Source organism: Heptranchias perlo, chromosome 16, assembly GCF_035084215.1.
Source record: "Heptranchias perlo isolate sHepPer1 chromosome 16, sHepPer1.hap1, whole genome shotgun sequence".
NCBI classification, from domain to species: domain Eukaryota; kingdom Metazoa; phylum Chordata; class Chondrichthyes; order Hexanchiformes; family Hexanchidae; genus Heptranchias; species Heptranchias perlo.
In genome coordinates, this window is record NC_090340.1 from 6,128,743 (window position 1) to 6,148,348 (window position 19,606).

General features: G+C 51.5%; 1 protein-coding gene across 1 annotated transcript in view; it reads left to right on the forward strand.

Moving 5' to 3' along the window:
* The first annotated feature begins 563 nt into the window (after positions 1 to 563).
* LOC137333462 (putative sodium-coupled neutral amino acid transporter 8) overlaps positions 564 to 19,606 on the forward strand; it is an 85,471-nt gene continuing 66,428 nt past the window's right edge. The window contains exon 1 of the mRNA XM_067997612.1: positions 564 to 755. Coding sequence (XP_067853713.1) covers positions 564 to 755 — 192 coding nt within the window. The remainder of the gene's footprint in view (positions 756 to 19,606) is intronic.

Below are 19,606 nucleotides of genomic sequence, written 5' to 3' on the forward strand. Positions count from 1 at the left end.
GCTCAATGCTCAATTCAGTAAACCAGCTTTTTGCTAATGCTTCTCACTGCGGAATTAACTGGGAGCCCCGCCCCATCAGAAAAGATTTTCGGCATAATTCTCATTCTTTAAAACCACGGCCGAGAAAGTGAATTTAAAGTGACAGAATTGGGTGTCGGTAACATTAACTAACGATGTCCTATAAACCCTATAATGGTTTCAGCCAACTTTAAGCCGGAGAATTGAGTAACTTTTCACATGGAAATACACAGTGCTTTTGAAAGTCCGGCAGGTGATTGGGACACCTCCAATCTTGCTCCTGCTTTAGTTGGGTCTCCGGTGATGGGAGATTTGACTCAGGTACAGTTACAAAGTCATGACGGCTCCTCCAACAAGCTCTGGCTGGTGGGAGAGGACTTCCCCAGGCAGCTGATTGGCCAGAGGAGCAACAACCCCTATGTTCATGGACTGAAGAGCTTTCTCCCAGTAAAAATTGGGCAGCAGGAAGAAAGCCCATTCTTGGCTGGACAGGCCATCGTGTGAGAAGGTTAGGAATCTGTGGAATAGTGCGGTGATTAGTACAGATGGAGGAGCTTGCTCGAGAGGGTATCAATCTCCTGAACAAACCAAACTCCCTGGCCTTAGGGAGGTCAAGCCTGTCCCCCTTCGGAGCAGTGTTCATCCTGTTAAAATCGGCCCTTGGTGCTGGACTCCTCAACTTCCCCTGGGCTTTCAGCAGAGCAGGAGGGATCCGCTCAGCCATCGCAGTGGAAATGGTGAGTCGGAGCTCCACTTGGTGCTTGTTCACAATTAAGGTTAAACTCATTATTTCTTCTGACTCTTTAGGTATCAATTGTTTGTGCTTATTGAGATAAGGGATTTTTTTGTTAGGGAATGGAACACTTCCGATTACAAGCACCCGAGTGTTACCATCAACACTCCCACGCCAGGTACAGCATGGGTTCGATAGAGTAAAGCTCCCTCTACACTGTCCCATCAAACACTCCCACGCCAGGTACAGCACGGGTTAGATACAGAGTAAAGCTCCCTCTACACTGTCCCATCAAACATTCCTAGGCCAGGAAGAGCACGGGTTAGATACAGAGTAAAGCTCCCCCTACACTGTCCCATCAAACACTCGCAGGGCAGGTACAGCACGGGTTAGATACAGAGTAAAGCTCCCTCTACACTGTCCCATCAAACACTCCCAGGGCAGGTACAGCACGGGTTAGATACAGAGTAAAGCTCCCTCTACACTGTCCCATCAAACACTCGCAGGGCAGGTACAGCACGGGTTAGATACAGAGTAAAGCTCCCTCTACACTGTCCCATCAAACACTCCCAGGGCAGGTACAGCACGGTTTAGATACAGAGTAAAGCTCCCTCTACACCGTCCCATCAAACACTCCCAGGGCAGGTACAGCACGGGTTAGATACAGAGTAAAGCTCCCTCTACACTGTCCCATCAAACACTCCCAGGGCAGGTACAGCACGGGTTAGATACAGAGTAAAGCTCCCTCCACACTGTCCCATCAAACACTCCCAGGGCAGGTACAGGGTTAGATACAGATTAAAGCTCCCTCTACACTGTCCCATCAAACACTCCCAGGGCAGGTACAGCACGGGTTAGATACAGAGTAAAGCTCCCTCTACACTGTCCCATCAAACACTCCCAGGGCAGGCACAGGGTTAGATACAGAGTAAAGCTCCCTCTACACTGTCCCATCAAACACTCCCAGGGCAGGTACAGGGTTAGATACAGAGTAAAGCTCCCTCTACACCGTCCCATCAAACACTCCCGGGGCAGGTACAGGGTTAGATACAGAGTAAAGCTCCCTTTACACTGTCCAATCAAACACTCCCAGGGCAGGTACAGCACGGGTTAGATACAGAGTAAAGCTCCCTCTACACTGTCCCATCAAACACTCCCAGGGCAGGTACAGCACAGGTTAGATACAGAGTAAAGCTCCCTCGACACTGTCGCATCAAACACTCCCAGGGCAGGTACAGCACGGGTTAGATACAGAGTAAAGCTCCCTCTACACTGTCCCATCAAACACTCCCAGGGCAGGTACAGCACGGGTTAGATACAGAGTAAAGCTCCCTCTATACTGTCCCATCAAACACTCCCAGGGCAGGTACAGCACGGGTGAGATACAGAGTAAAGTTCCCTCTACACTGTCCCATCAAACACTCCCAGGACAGGTACAGCACGGGTTAGATACAGAGTAAAGCTCCCTCTACACTGTCCCATCAAACACTCCCGGGGCAGGTACAGGGTTAGATACAGAGTAAAGCTCCCTTTACACTGTCCCATCAAACACTCCCAGGGCAGGTACAGCACGGGTTAGATACAGAGTAAAGCTCCCTCTACACCGTCCCATCAAACACTCCCAGGGCAGGTACAGCGCGGGTTAGATACAGAGTAAAGCTCCCTCTACACTGTCCCATCAAACACTCCCAGGGCAGGTACAGCACGGGTTAGATACAGAGTAAAGCTCCCTCTACACTGTCCCATCAAACACTCCCAGGGCAGGTACAGCACGGGTTAGATACAGAGTAAAGCTCCCTCTACACCGTCCCATCAAACACTCCCAGGGCAGGTACAGCACGGGTTAGATACAGAGTAAAGCTCCCTCTACACTGTCCCATCAAACACTCCCGGGGCAGGTACAGGGTTAGATACAGAGTAAAGCTCCCTCTACACTGTCCCATCAAACACTCCCGGGGCAGGTACAGGGTTAGATACAGAGAAAAGCTCCCTCTACACTGTCCAATCAAACACTCCCAGGGCAGGTACAGCACGGGTTAGATACAGAGTAAAGCTCCCTCTACACTGTCCCATCAAACACTCCCAGGGCAGGTACAGCACGGGTTAGATACAGAGTAAAGCTCCCTCTACACTGTCCAATCAAACACTCCCAGGGCAGGTACAGCACGGGTTAGATACAGAGTAAAGCTCCCTCTACACTGTCCCATCAAACACTCCCAGGGTAGGTACAGCATGGGTTAGATACAGAGTAAAGCTCCCTCTACACTGTCCCATCAAACACTCCCAGGGCAGGTACAGCACGGGTTAGATACAGAGTAAAGCTCCCTCTACACTGTCCCATCAAACACTCCCGGGGCAGGTACAGGGTTAGATACAGAGTAAAGCTCCCTCTACACTGTCCCATCAAACACTCCCAGGGCAGGTACAGCACGGGTTAGATACAGAGTAAAGCTCCCTCTACACTGTCCCATCAAACACTCCCGGGGCAGGTACAGGGTTAGATACAGAATAAAGCTCCCTCTACACCGTCCCATCAAACACTCCCAGGGCAGGTACAGCACGGGTTAGATACAGAGTAAAGCTCCCTCTACACTGTCCCATCAAACAGTCCCGGGGCAGGTACAGGGTTAGATACAGAGTAAAGCTCCCTCTACACTGTCCCATCAAACACTCCCAGGGCAGGTACAGCACGGGTTAGATACAGAGTAAAGCTCCCTCTACACTGTCCCATCAAACACTCCCAGGGCTGGTACAGCACGGGTTAGATACAGAGTAAAGCTCCCTCTACACTGTCCCATCAAACACTCCCAGGGCAGGTACAGCACGGGTTAGATACAGAGTAAAGCTCCCTCTACACTGTCCCATCAAACACTCCCAGGGCAGGTACAGCACGGGTTAGATACAGAGTAAAGCTCCCTCTACACTGTCCCATCAAACACTCCCAGGGCAGGTACAGCACGGGTTAGATACAGAGTAAAGCTCCCTCAGCACTGTCCCATCAAACACTCCCAGGGCAGGTACAGCACGGGTTAGATACAGAGTAAAACTCTTTCTACACTGTCCCATCAAACACTCCCAGGGCAGGTACAGCACGGGTTAGATACAGAATAAAGCTCCCTCTACACTGTCCCATGAAACACTCCCAGGGCAGGTACAGCACGGGTTAGATACAGAGTAAAGCTCCCTCTACACTGTCCCATCAAACACTCCCAGGGCAGGTACAGGGTTAGATACAGAGTAAAGCTCCCTCTACACTGTCCCATCAAACACTCCCAGGGCAGGTACAGGGTTAGATACAGAGTAAAGCTCCCTCTACACCATCCCATCAAACACTCCCGGGGCAGGTACAGGGTTAGATACAGAGTAAAGCTCCCTTTACACTGTCCAATCAAACACTCCCAGGGCAGGTACAGCACGGGTTAGATACAGAGTAAAGCTCCCTCGACACTGTCCCATCAAACACTCCCAGGGCAGGTACAGCATGGGTTAGATACAGAGTAAAGCTCCCTCTACACTGTCCCATCAAACACTCCCAAGGCAGGCACAGCACAGGTTAGATACAGAGTAAAGCTCCCTCTAAACTGTCCCATCAAACACTCCCAGGGCAGGTATAGCACGGGTTAGATACAGAGTAAAGCTCCCTCTACACTGTCCCATCAAACACTCCCAGGGCAGGTACAGCACGGGTTAGATACAGAGTAAAGCTCCCTCTATACTGTCCCATCAAACACTCCCAGGGCAGGTACAGCACGGGTGAGATACAGAGTAAAGTTCCCTCTACACTGTCCCATCAAACACTCCCAGGACAGGTACAGCACGGGTTAGATACAGAGTTAAGCTCCCTCTACACTGTCCCATCAAACACTCCCGGGGCAGGTACAGGGTTAGATACAGAGTAAAGCTCCCTTTACACTGTCCCATCAAACACTCCCAGGGCAGGTACAGCACGGGTTAGATACAGAGTAAAGCTCCCTCTACACCGTCCCATCAAACACTCCCAGGGCAGGTACAGCGCGGGTTAGATACAGAGTAAAGCTCCCTCTACACTGTCCCATCAAACACTCCCAGGGCAGGTACAGCACGGGTTAGATACAGAGTAAAGCTCCCTCTACACTGTCCCATCAAACACTCCCAGGGCAGGTACAGCACGGGTTAGATACAGAGTAAAGCTCCCTCTACACCGTCCCATCAAACACTCCCAGGGCAGGTACAGCACGGGTTAGATACAGAGTAAAGCTCCCTCTACACTGTCCCATCAAACACTCCCGGGGCAGGTACAGGGTTAGATACAGAGTAAAGCTCCCTCTACACTGTCCCATCAAACACTCCCGGGGCAGGTACAGGGTTAGATACAGAGAAAAGCTCCCTCTACACTGTCCAATCAAACACTCCCAGGGCAGGTACAGCACGGGTTAGATACAGAGTAAAGCTCCCTCTACACTGTCCCATCAAACACTCCCAGGGCAGGTACAGCACGGGTTAGATACAGAGTAAAGCTCCCTCTACACTGTCCCATCAAACACTCCCAGGGCAGGTACAGCACGGGTTAGATACAGAGTAAAGCTCCCTCTACACTGTCCAATCAAACACTCCCAGGGCAGGTACAGCACGGGTTAGATACAGAGTAAAGCTCCCTCTACACTGTCCCATCAAACACTCCCAGGGCAGGTACAGCACAGGTTAGATACAGAGTAAAGCTCCCTCTACACTGTCCCATCAAACACTCCCAGGGCAGGTACAGCACGGGTTAGATACAGAGTAAAGCTCCCTCTACACTGTCCCATCAAACACTCCCGGGGCAGGTACAGGGTTAGATACAGAGTAAAGCTCCCTTTACACTGTCCCATCAAACACTCCCAGGGCAGGTACAGCACGGGTTAGATACAGAATAAAGCTCCCTCTACACCGTCCCATCAAACACTCCCAGGGCAGGTACAGCACGGGTTAGATACAGAGTAAAGCTCCCTCTACACCGTCCCATCAAACACTCCCAGGGCAGGTACAGCACGGGTTAGATACAGAGTAAAGCTCCCTCTACACTGTCCCATCAAACACTCCCGGGGCAGGTACAGGGTTAGATACAGAGTAAAGCTCCCTCTACACTGTCCCATCAAACACTCCCGGGGCAGGTACAGCACGGGTTAGATACAGAGTAAAGCTCCCTCTACACCGTCCCATCAAACACTCCCGGGGCAGGTACAGGGTTAGATACAGAGAAAAGCTCCCTCTACACTGTCCAATCAAACACTCCCAGGGCAGGTACAGCACGGGTTAGATACAGAGTAAAGCTCCCTCTACACTGTCCCATCAAACACTCCCAGGGCAGGTACAGCACAGGTTAGATACAGAGTAAAGCTCCCTCTACACTGTCCCATCAAACACTCCCAGGGCAGGTACAGCACGGGTTAGATACAGAGTAAAGCTCCCTCTACACTGTCCCATCAAACACTCCCATGGCAGGTACAGCACGGGTTAGATACAGAGTAAAGCTCCCTCTACACTGTCCCATCAAACACTCCAAGGGCAGGTACAGCACGGGTTAGATACAGAGTAAAGCTGCCTCTACACCGTCCCATCAAACACTCCCAGGGCAGGTACAGCACGGGTTAGATACAGAGTAAAGCTCCCTCTACACCGTCCCATCAAACACTCCCAGGGCAGGTACAGCACGGGTTAGATACAGAGTAAAGCTCCCTCTACACCATCCCATCAAACACTCCCAGGGCAGGTACAGCACAGGTTAGATGCAGAGTAAAGCTCCCTCTACACTGTCCCATCAACACTCCCAGGCAGGTACAGCACGGGTTAGATACAGAGTAAAGCTCCCTCTACACTGTCCCATCAAACACTCCCAGGGCAGGTACAGCACGGGTTAGATACAGAGTAAAGCTCCCTCTACACTGTCCCATCAAACACTCCCAGGGCAGATAGCGCACGGGTACCTCTGTGGTTGCCTTTGCATTTATTTCCCATCCCGAGATACTCTGAGAATTTGAAACAACTGAGTGTCTTGCTTGGCCACTTTGGAGGGTAGTTTTAGAGTCAACCACATTGGTGTGGGACTGGAGTTACCTGTAGACCGAGACCGGGTAAGGACAGCAGGTTTCCTTTCCTGAAGGGCATTTGTGAACTAATTGGGTTTTAATGACAATCTGACAGATGAATGGTCACTTTTACTGATACCAGCTTTATTAATTTCCACTGAATTTAAATCCTCAAACTGCTATGGTGAGATTTGAACTCAAGCTCTACTGGATTACTAGCTCCAGTAACATAACCACTACTCCACCGTACCCAAGACCTGAAGGTACTTGTTGTTTCAGCTCACACATGAAGAATGGCTGGTTACATGCGGTACTGGGGTGCGACTGAAACCCAAACCCGGCGAGGATCGGGATAGAAGGGAAGGCCAAACCCAGGCCCAGCTCTGAGGCACCTTTAATCTCAATCACTTTATTTCCTCTCACCAATACTCCCACCCCCCACGAAACACACACCCCTCTGCTCTCCTGGCAATGATATGGTCCCATGGGCACTGGGAAGTGGGCACCTCCCTGCTTCTTATCTGAATAATATGCTGAGCCACTCTGGGGAGGCGGGGCTAACATGCCATGACCTGTCTCAGCCAGTGCATCTGTTGATATGGTAGCTGGAGTTCCCACCAAACATAATTTTGGAGCAGGGAGTGAAGTCCCTCGGTGCCCCGTCACAGTGTCACAGACGATTTTACATCTGAATTATAATTTGTTTGTGATATAAAAAAATGAAGGAATCCCCCCACCCCAGTCCCTCAGATCACTTTCTGGGTAAATGAACCCACTGCTCCTTATGCACAGAGCAGAAGGTGCAGGGGCCAGTCCTTGACCTGTGCTCACTTAGCTGGTCTCAGGTAGGCCTCAGAGCGGCTGTGTGCATGTGGAAGGGGTGTATGAGGTTATTTCCTGCCCCCAGTGATGATCTTTGGGCCTTCTGCTGGTCCCCAGCAGCGGCTCGAAGGTCCCCGTGCGAATGTCCTGGGACATGAAACTCGGAAGCATCTCCTTCCTCACAGTCCAGCAAAGTGCAGGGAACTCTGAGGTCCCAAAGAGGAGAAGAGAGAAAACGGGGAGAAAAAACTTAAAACTGAAAACCTTCCAGGAAACTAAAGAATATAAATTAAACAGAGCCAAGTCTGAGATTCTCGATCGACAGGCCCCGTCCCTCCCCTTTAAGTGAGAGCCGTTTAATTTGGTGAAGTGATAACCCGACTGTTCATTGGTGGCCCTCTGGCAGAGAGGGACTGCAGGTTTCTAACGTGGAGCAACAGTTCCCCCAACTGAGGACACACTGCTGCCCTTGACTCACCTTCTCCAATCAGGCCTCGGTGCCATGACAACCACATTCACTTCTGATTCTTGTGACGATGGTCACCAATTAACAAAATTCTTGAAATTCAAACTGGAATTACATTCCCAGAATGTTTCTGTGGTTACAGAATGTCAGTGTTAAAGGGGCCACTGTAATTCACATCACTCCTTCCAGGCAGGTCCAGATCGACCACTTTCCTCTTCTGTAAACTGTGATCAACTGTGTTAATATTGGATTCCGTGTACTGCGGAAGATGTTGTTCCCAAAGAGAAACTTTCCCCTCCAATCCCTCACTCCCCTTCAATCCCTCACTCCCCTTCAATCCCTCACTCCCCTTCAATCCCTCACACCCGTTCAATCCCTCACTCTCCTCCAATCCCTCACTCCCCTTCAATCCCTCACTCCCCTTCAATCCCTCATTCCCCTTCAATCCCTCACTCCCCTTCAATCCTTCACTCTCCTTCAACCCCTCACTCCCCTTCAATCCCTCACTCCCCTTCAATCCCTCACTCCCCTTCAATCCCTCACTCCCCTTCAATCCTTCACTCTCCTTCAACCCCTCACTCTCCTTCAATCCCTCACTCCCCTTCAATCCTTCACTCTCCTTCAACCCCTCACTCTCCTTCAATCCCTCACTCCCCTTCAATCCCTCATTCCCCTTCAATCCCTCACTCCCATTCAATCCTTCACTCTTCTTCAACCCCTCACTCTCCTTCAATCCCTCACTCCCCTCCAATTCCTCACTCTCATTTAATCCCTACCCATTTTCCCATCAGTCACCAGGTCGATCCCTTTGCTGCTTTTTATGTCCAGAGAATTTTGCTACAAACAGCACATGGGACAAATCTGACCCTGAGACCGTACTCCACTCTGTTCATAAATGTCCTGAGCGCCTGTGTGTGTGCGTACATGTGTCTGTGTGCATTTGTCTGTGTCTGTGTGTCTGTGTAACTGTGTCTGTGTATCTGTGTGTGTCTGTGCACCTGTGTCTGTGTATCTGTGTGTGTCTGTGCACCTGTGTCTGTGTATCTGTGTGTGTCTGTGCACCTGTGTCTGTGTATCTGTGTGTGTCTGTGCACCTGTGTCTGTGTATCTGTGTGTGTCTGTGTGTCTGTGTTTGTGTCTGTGTATCTGTGTGTCTGTGTCTGTGTGTGTCTGTGTATCTGTGTGTGTCTGTGCACCTGTGTCTGTGTATCTGTGTGTGTCTGTGCGTCTGTGTTTGTGTCTGTGTGTCTGTGTATCTGTGTGTCTGTGTCTGTGTATATCTGTCTGTGTCTGGATATCTGTGTCTGTGTCTGTGCACTGGGTGCGGGCAGGCTCGGGCTGGGCCCTGGTGATCCCCCCACAGCCGTTGAGCTGGCCCACACTCACTGCCTTGGCTCATGTATGAGCTGAGTTACTAGGGGCCCCCTGGGCTGGTAGACCTGTGCCTCAGGGGGAGGCAGCAACTTTCCTCCCCGGCTACGCATTACCGGGGTGGTGCCCAGAGTCCGCCAGTGCCCAGCCTGACCATTCAGATGAGGACAAAGGTTCTGAGGTCATTTGCTGTCCCCACTGATGACCTTTGGGCCTTCTGCTGGTCTCCAGGAGCGGCTCGAATGTCCCCAGGTCCAGGGACATGAAACTTGGAAGCATCTCCTTCCTCGCAGCCCAATGAAGCTGAGCAAACCCCATGGTTCCCAGAGGAGAGTAGGGAAAACTGGGGTAAAACATCAAAATTAAAAACCTTCCAGGGAATTAAGGAACATAAACCACAGAGCCAAGTCTGAGATTCTCGATCGACAGGCCCCTTTAACTAAGAGCCATTTAATTTGGTGAAGTGATAACCCGACTGTTCATTGGTGGCCCTCTGGCAGAGAGGGACTGCAGGTTTCTAACGTGGAGCAACAGTTCCCCCAACTGAGGACACACTGCTCCCCTTTCCTCACCTTCTCCAATCAGGCCTCGGTGCCATGACAACCACATTCACTTCTGATTCTTGTGACGATGGTCACCAATTACTGAAATTCTTGAAATTCAAACCGGAACTCGGCCCATTAAACTCCCAGAATGTTTCTGTGGTTACAGAATGACAATATTTAAAGGGGCCACTGTAATTCACATCACTCCTACCAGGCAGGTCCAGATCGACCACTTTCCTCGTCTGCAAACTGTGATCAACTGTGTTAATATTGGATTCCGTGTACTGCGGAAGATGTTGTTCCCAAAGAGAAATTTTCCCCTCCAATCCCTCACTCCCCTTCAAACCCTCACTCCCCTCCAATCCCTCACACCCCTCCAATCCCTCACTCCACTCCAATCCCTCACTCCCCTTCAATCCCTCACACCCCTCCAATCCCTCACTCCCCTTCAATCCCTCACTCCCCTCCAATCCCTCACACCCCTCCAATCCCTCACTCCCCTTCAATCCCTCACTCCCCTTCAATCCCTCACTCCCCTCCAATCCCTCACTCCCCTCCAATCCCTCACACCCCTCCAATCCCTCACTCCCCTTCAATCCCTCACTCCCCTTCAATCCCTCACTCCCCTCCAATCCCTCACTCCCCTCCAATCCCTCACTCCCCTCCAATCTCTCACTACACTCCAATTCCTCACTACCCTCCAATTCCTCACCCCCTCCAATCCCTCACTCCACTTCAATCCCTCGCTCTCCTCCAATCCCTCACTCCCCTTCAATCCCTCACTACCCTCCAATTCCTCACCCCCCTCCAATCCCTCACTTCACTTCAATCCCTCACTACCCTCCAATTCCTCACTACCCTCCAATTCCTCACTCTCCTTCAACCCTCACTCCCCTTGAATCCTTCGTTCCCCTTCAGTCCCCCACTCCCGTTCAATCCCTCACTCCCCTTCAATCCCTCACTCCCGTTCAATCCCTCACTCCCCTCCAATCCCTCACTCTCCTTCAACCCCTCACTCTCCTTCAATCCCTCACTCCCCTTCAATCCCTCACTCCCCTCCAATCCCTCACTCTCCTTCAACCCCTCACTCTCCTTCAATCCCTCACTCCCCTCCAATCCCTCACTCCCCTCCAATCCCTCACACCCCTCCAATCCCTCACTCCCCTTCAATCCCTCACTCCCCTTCAATCCCTCACTCCCCTCCAATCCCTCACTCCCCTCCAATCCCTCACTCCCCTCCAATCTCTCACTACACTCCAATTCCTCACTACCCTCCAATTCCTCACCCCCTCCAATCCCTCACTCCACTTCAATCCCTCGCTCTCCTCCAATCCCTCACTCCCCTTCAATCCCTCACTACCCTCCAATTCCTCACCCCCCTCCAATCCCTCACTTCACTTCAATCCCTCACTACCCTCCAATTCCTCACTACCCTCCAATTCCTCACTCTCCTTCAACCCTCACTCCCCTTGAATCCTTCGTTCCCCTTCAATCCCCCACTCTCATTCAATCCCTCACTCCCCTCCAATCCCTCACTCCCCTCCAATCCCTCACTCTCATTCAACCCCTCACTCTCCTTCAATCCCTCACTCCCCTCCAATTCCTCACTCTCATTTAATCCCTACCCATTTTCCCATCAGTCACCAGGTCGATCCCTTTGCTGCTCTTTATGTCCAAAGAATTTTGCTACAAACAGCACATGGGACAAATCTGACCCTGAGACCGTACTCCACTCTGTTCATAAACGTCCTGCACTAAAAATGTTTTTATTTGAAAATAAAGCGTATTCTCCTCAAGTATATATCACTGAGGAGGGGGTTTTACACATCTACACATGAATATACAGGCACGGATATACACAAACACATATACACACACACACATATACACAGGTACAGACACACACAGACATAAACACATACACAGACACTCACCGACATAGACACACACATGGACACAGACACACACAGACATAAATGCACACACAGACGGACACACACAGACATAAATGCACACACAGACGGACACACACAGACATAAATGCACACACATGGACACAGACACACACAGACATAAATGCACACACAGACAGACACACACAGACAAAGATATAGACACACACAGACATAGACACACGCAGACACACACAGATAGACGCACAAGTAGACACACATACAGACACACACAGATATAGACGCACACACAGACACAAACACTCACAGACACAGACACACACAGACCATACACACATAGACACACACACACACACACACACACACACAGATAGACACACACTGGATGAGTGCAGCTCCAACAACACTCAAGAAGCTCGACACCATCCAAGATAAAGCAGCCCGCTTGATTGGCACCCCATCCACCACCCTAAACATTCACTCCCTTCACCACCGGCGCACTGTGGCTGCAGTGTGTACCATCCACAGGATGCACTGCAGCAACTCGCCAAGGCTTCTTCGACAGCACCTCCCAAACCCGCGACCTCTACCACCTAGAAGGACAAGAGCAGCAGGCGCATGGGAACAACACCACCTGCACGTTCCCCTCCAAGTCACACACCATCCCGACTTGGAAATATATCGCCGTTCCTTCATCGTCGCTGGGTCAAAATCCTGGAACTCCCTTCCTAACAGCACTGTGGGAGAACCGTCACCACACGGACTGCAGCGGTTCAAGAAGGCGGCTCACCACCACCTTCTCAAGGGCAATTAGGGATGGGCAATAAATGCTGGCCTCGCCAGCGACGCCCACATCCTGTGAACGAATAAAAAAAAACACACAGAAACACACAGATACACACACACACACACACACAGATACACACACACACACACATACACAGATAGACACACACACACACACACAGATACACACACACACACACACACACACACAGAGCCACCACCTCGCACTGACCCCTGTCTTCCTGAGGCTCCTGTTCTGAGTGAGCAGGTCCAGCTGATCCCATCCCGTCTATAGTTCCTGCAGGGGCTGACCGTGCCCCCTCACCAAGGTGGTGTGTCCCTGTATTTATGTGGGTTTGGATCAGCTCAACAATAAGATATTGGCAGGTGGGTCTCCTGATGGCCCCATTGATGAAGCCATTGGTTCTGAAATTCCGTGCGGCAATCACCTGTCTGTCCGCCTTAACCTCAGGGGGAGAATAATGAAAATCTCAGGCATGGTGTAAACCGACATTTTCATCCATTTCCACCAGTTCCATGGAATTTCCATTCGGAGAACACGTACGGAATTTCATTTCCCATTGTGTAACTTGGATCGCAATGACCAGAAGATCCCATGTCCAAACTCTTGCTGTACGCTGCAACCAAATCTCAACTGGTGTGGTAGAGACCCTACAATTGGCCCTCGGGGGAGGGGTAAAATCAGACTAAGGTCCCACTCCTGATGCCCCATTGGAAGATACAGATGCAGATGTTGGGTGAGGACAGGTAGGTTGAACAGTGGTGCCCGACACACACAAAGAGCCAGTTGTCACACACACATGAAGAATGGCCACTGGACAAGGTACCTTCAGGAGAGCTGGGGAGGACAAGGAGAGCAAATAGGAAGAGAACTGATTGGATGATGAGCTGAGGGCAGATGGGCCAAGACTCCTGTCTCATTCCATCGTTTGTTCTTCTCAATGTCATCTCATTCTGCTTGTTGCTGGCCACTATCAAACGGTCAACCTCTTGGCTGAAAGACAGGCAGTGCCCCTTTGCACCTTCTCCCTCAACCTCACCTACAGACCTTCTAACCATCTCCCTCAATCCCACCTACCCACCTTCTCACCATAACCCTCAACCTCACCTACCCACCTTCTCACCATATCCCTCAACCTCACCTACCCACCTTCTCACCATATCACTCAACCTCACCTACCCACCTTCTTACCATATCCCTCAATCCAAACTACCCACCTTCTCACCATATCCCTCAACCTCACCTACCCACCTTCTTACCATATCCCTCAATCCAAACTACCCACCTTCTCACCATCTCCCTCAATCCAACCTACCCACGTTCTTACCATCTCCCTCAATCCAACCTACCCACCTTCTCAGCATATCCCTCAACCTCACCTACCCACCTTCTTACCATCTCCCTCAATCCAACCTACCCACCTTCTCACCATCTCCCTCAACACCCCAATCCACCTTCTCACCATCTCCCTCAACACCCCCACCCACCTTCTCACCATCACCCTCAACACCCACACCCACCTTCTCACCATATCCCTCAATCCAACCTACCCACCTTCTCACCATATGCCTCAACCTCACCTACCCACCTTCTCACGCTATCCCTCAACCTCACCTACCCAGCTTCTCACCATCTCCCTCAATCCTACCTACCCACCTTCTCAACATCTCCCTTAATCCCACCTACCCACCTTCTCACAATCTCCCTCAATCCAACCTACCCACCTTCTCACCATATCCCTCAATCCCACCTACCCACCTTCTCAACATCTCGTTCAATCCAATCTACCCACCATCTCACCATATCCCTCAACCCCACCTACCCACCTTCTCACCATATCCCTCAATCCCACCTACCCACCTTCTCAACATCTCGTTCAATCCAATCTACCCACCATCTCACCATATCCCTCAACCCCACCTACCCACCTTCTCACCATCTCCCTCAATCCCACCTACACACCTTCTCACCATCTCCCTCACTCCAACCTACCCACCTTCTCAACATCTCCCTCAATCCCAACTACCCACCTTCTCACCATCTCCCTCAATCCCACCCACCCACCTTCTCAACATCTCCCTCAATCCCACCTACCCACCTTCTCACCATATCCCTCAATCCCACCCACCCAACTTCTCACCATCTCCCTCAATCCCAGCGACCCACCTTCTCACCATATCCCTCAACCTCACCTACCCACCTTCTCAACATACCCGTCAACCTCACCTACCCACCATCTCACCATATGCCTCAAACCCACCTACCCATCTTCTCACCATCTCCCTCAATCCCACCTACCCACCTTCTCACCATATCCCTCAACCTCACTGACCCACCATCTCACCATATCCCTAAAACCCAACTACCCATCTTCTCACCATCTCCCTCAATCCTACCTACCCATCTTCTCACCATATCCCACAATCCCACCCACCCACCTTCTCACCATATCCCTCAATCCAACCTACCCACCTTCTCACCATATCCCCCAAACCCACCTACCCACCTTCTCACCATATCCCTCAACCTCACCTACCCACCTTTTCACCATCTCCCTCAATCCAACCTACCCACCTTCTCACCATATCCCTCAATCCCACCTACCCACCTTCTCACCATCTCGTTCAATCCAATCTACCCACCATCTCAACATATCCTTCAAACCCACCTTCCCACCTTCTCACCATCTCCCTCAATCCCACCCACCCACCTTCTCACCATCTCCCTCAATCCCACCTACCCACCTTCTCACCATATCCCTCAATCCCACCTACCCACCTTCTCACCATCTCCCTCAATCCCACCCACCCACCTTCTCACCATCTCCCTCAATCCCACCTACCCACCTTCTCACCATCTCCCTCAATTCAACCTACCCACCTTCTTACCATATCCCTCAACCTCACCTACCCACCTTCTCACCATCTCCCTCAACCTCACCTACCCACCATCTCACCATATCCCTCAAACCCACCTACCCATCTTCTCACCATCTCCCTCAATCCCACCTACACACCATCTCACCATATCCCTCAACCTCACCTTCCCACCATCTCCCTCAACCTCACCGACCCACCTTCTCAGAATTTCCCTCAATCCAACCTACCCACCTTCTCACCGTATCCCTCAATCCCACCTACCCACCTTCTCACCGTATCCCTCAACCTCACCTACCCACCTTCTCAGAATTTCCCTCAATCCAACCTACCCACCTTCTCACCATATCCCTCAACCTCACCTACCCACCTTCTCAGAATTTCCCTCAATCCAACCTACCCACCTTCTCACCATATCCCCCAATCCCACCTACCCACCTTCTTACCATCTCCCTCAACACCCTCACCCACCTTCTCACCATCTCCCTCAACACCCCCACCCACCTTCTCACCATCTCCCACAACCACACCTAACAACTTTCTCACCATATCCCTCAATCCCACCTACCCACCTTCTCACGCTATCCCTCAACCTCACCTACCCAGCTTCTCACCATCTCCCTCAATCCAACCTACCAACCTTCTCACCCTATCCCTCAACACCCCCACCCACCTTCTCACCATATCCCTCAATCCCACCTACCCACCTTCTCACCATCTCGTTCAATCCAATCTACCCACCATCTCAACATATCCCTCAAACCCACCTTCCCACCTTCTCACCATCTCCCTCAATCCCACCCACCCACCTTCTCACCATCTCCCTCAATCCCACTTACCCACCTTCTCACCATCTCCCTCAATCCAACCATCCCACCTTCTCACCATACCCGTCAACCTCACCTACCCACCATCTCACCATATCCCTCAATCCAACCTACCCACCTCACCATATCCCTCAACCTCACCTACCCACCTTCACACCATATCCCTCAACCTCTCCTACCCACCTTCACACCATATCCCTCAATCCCACCTACCCATCTTCTCACCATCTCCCTCAATCCCACCTACCCACCATCTCACCATATCCCTCAACCTCACCTACCCACCATCTCACCACATCCCTCAAACCCACCTACCCATCTTCTCACCTTATCCCACAACCCCACCTACCCACCTTCTCACCATATCCCTCAACCTCACGTTCCCACCATCTCCCTCAACCTCACCTACCCACCTTCTCAGAATTTCCCTCAATCCAACCTACCCACCTTCTCACCATATCCCTCAGTCCCACCTACCCACCTTCTCACCATATCCCTCAATCTCACCTACCCACCTTCTCACCATATCCCTCAATCCCACCTACCCACCTTCTCACCATATCCCTCAACCTCACCTACCCACCTTCTCACCATATCCCGCAACCTCACCTACCCACCTTCTCACCGTATCCCTCAATCCCACCCACCCACCTTCTCACCATCTCCCTCAATCCAACCAACCCACCTTCACCATATCCCTCAATCCCACCTACCCACCTTCTCACCATCTCCCTCAATTCAACCTACCCACCTTCTCACCATATCCCTCAACCTCACCTACCCACCTTCTCACCATACCCGTCAACCTCACCTACCCACCATCTCACCATATCCCTCAAACCCACCTACCCATCTTCTCACCATCTCCCTCAATCCCACCTACCCACCTTCTCACCATATCCCTCAACCTCACCTACCCACCATCTCACCATATCCCTCAAACCCACCTACCCACCTTCTCACCATCTCCCTCAATCCCACCTACCCACCTTCTCACCATATCCCTCAATCCCATCTATCCACCTTCTCACCGTATCCCTCAATCCCACCTACCCACCTTCTCACCATATCCCTCAATCCCATCTACCCACCTTCTCACCATCTCCCTCAATCCCACCTACCCACCTTCTCACCATATCCCTCAATCCCATCTACCCACCTTCTCACCGTATCCCTCAATCCCACCTACCCACCTTCTCACCATATCCCTCAATCCCACCTACCCACCTTCTCACCATATCCCTCAATCCCACCTACCCACCTTCTCACCATATCCCTCAATCCCACCTACCCACCTTCTCACCATATCCCTCAATCCCATCTACCCACCTTCTCACCGTATCCCTCAATCCCACCTACCCACCTTCTCACCATATCCCTCAATCCCACCTACCCACCTTCTCACCATCTCCCTCAATCCAACCATCCCACCTTCACCATATCCCTCAATCCCACCTACCCACCTTCTCACCATCTCCCTCAATTCAACCTACCCACCTTCTCACCATATCCCTCAACCTCACCTACCCACCTTCTCACCATACCCGTCAACCTCACCTACCCACCATCTCACCATATCCCTCAATCCAACCTACCCACCTCACCATATCCCTCAACCTCACCTACCCACCTTCACACCATATCCCTCAACCTCTCCTACCCACCTTCACACCATATCCCTCAATCCCACCTACCCATCTTCTCACCATCTCCCTCAATCCCACCTACCCACCATCTCACCATATCCCTCAACCTCACCTACCCACCATCTCACCACATCCCTCAAACCCACCTACCCATCTTCTCACCTTATCCCACAACCCCACCTACCCACCTTCTCACCATATCCCTCAACCTCACGTTCCCACCATCTCCCTCAACCTCACCTACCCACCTTCTCAGAATTTCCCTCAATCCAACCTACCCACCTTCTCACCATATCCCTCAGTCCCACCTACCCACCTTCTCACCATATCCCTCAATCCCACCTACCCACCTTCTCACCATATCCCTCAATCTCACCTACCCACCTTCTCACCATATCCCTCAATCCCACCTACCCACCTTCTCACCATATCCCGCAACCTCACCTACCCACCTTCTCACCATATCCCGCAACCTCACCCACCCACCTTCTCACCATCTCCCTCAATCCAACCAACCCACCTTCACCATATCCCTCAATCCCACCTACCCACCTTCTCACCATCTCCCTCAATTCAACCTACCCACCTTCTCACCATATCCCTCAACCTCACCTACCCACCTTCTCACCATACCCGTCAACCTCACCTACCCACCATCTCACCATATCCCTCAAACCCACCTACCCATCTTCTCACCATCTCCCTCAATCCCACCTACCCACCTTCTCAGCATATCCCTCAACCTCACCTACCCACCATCTCACCATATCCCTCAAACCCACCTACCCACCTTCTCACCATCTCCCTCAATCCCACCTACCCACCTTCTCACCATATCCCTCAATCCCATCTACCCACCTTCTCACCATATCCCTCAATCCCACCTACCCACCTTCTCACCATATCCCTCAATCCCACCTACCCACCTTCTCACCATATCCCTCAATCCCATCTACCCACCTTCTCACCATCTCCCTCAATCCCACCTACCCACCTTCTCACCATATCCCTCAATCCCATCTACCCACCTTCTCACCGTATCCCTCAATCCCACCTACCCACCTTCTCACCATATCCCTCAATCCCACCTACCCACCTTCTCACCATATCCCTCAATCCCACCTACCCACCTTCTCACCATATCCCTCAATCCCACCTACCCACCTTCTCACCATATCCCTCAATCCCACCTACCCACCTTCTCACCATATCCCTCAATCCCATCTACCCACCTTCTCACCGTATCCCTCAATCCCACCTACCCACCTTCTCACCATATCCCTCAATCCCACCTACCCACCTTCTCACCATCTCCCTCAATTCAACCTACCCACCTTCTCACCATCTCCCTCAATTCAACCTACCCACGTTCTCACCATATCCCTCAACCTCACCTACCCACCTTCTCACCATCTCCCTCAGTCCCACCTACCCACCTTCTCACTTTATCCCACAACCCCACCTACATACTCACCTTCTCACTTCAAATTTAATTCATATAGTGATGAGGATGAGTAAGGTGCAATATAAATGCAAG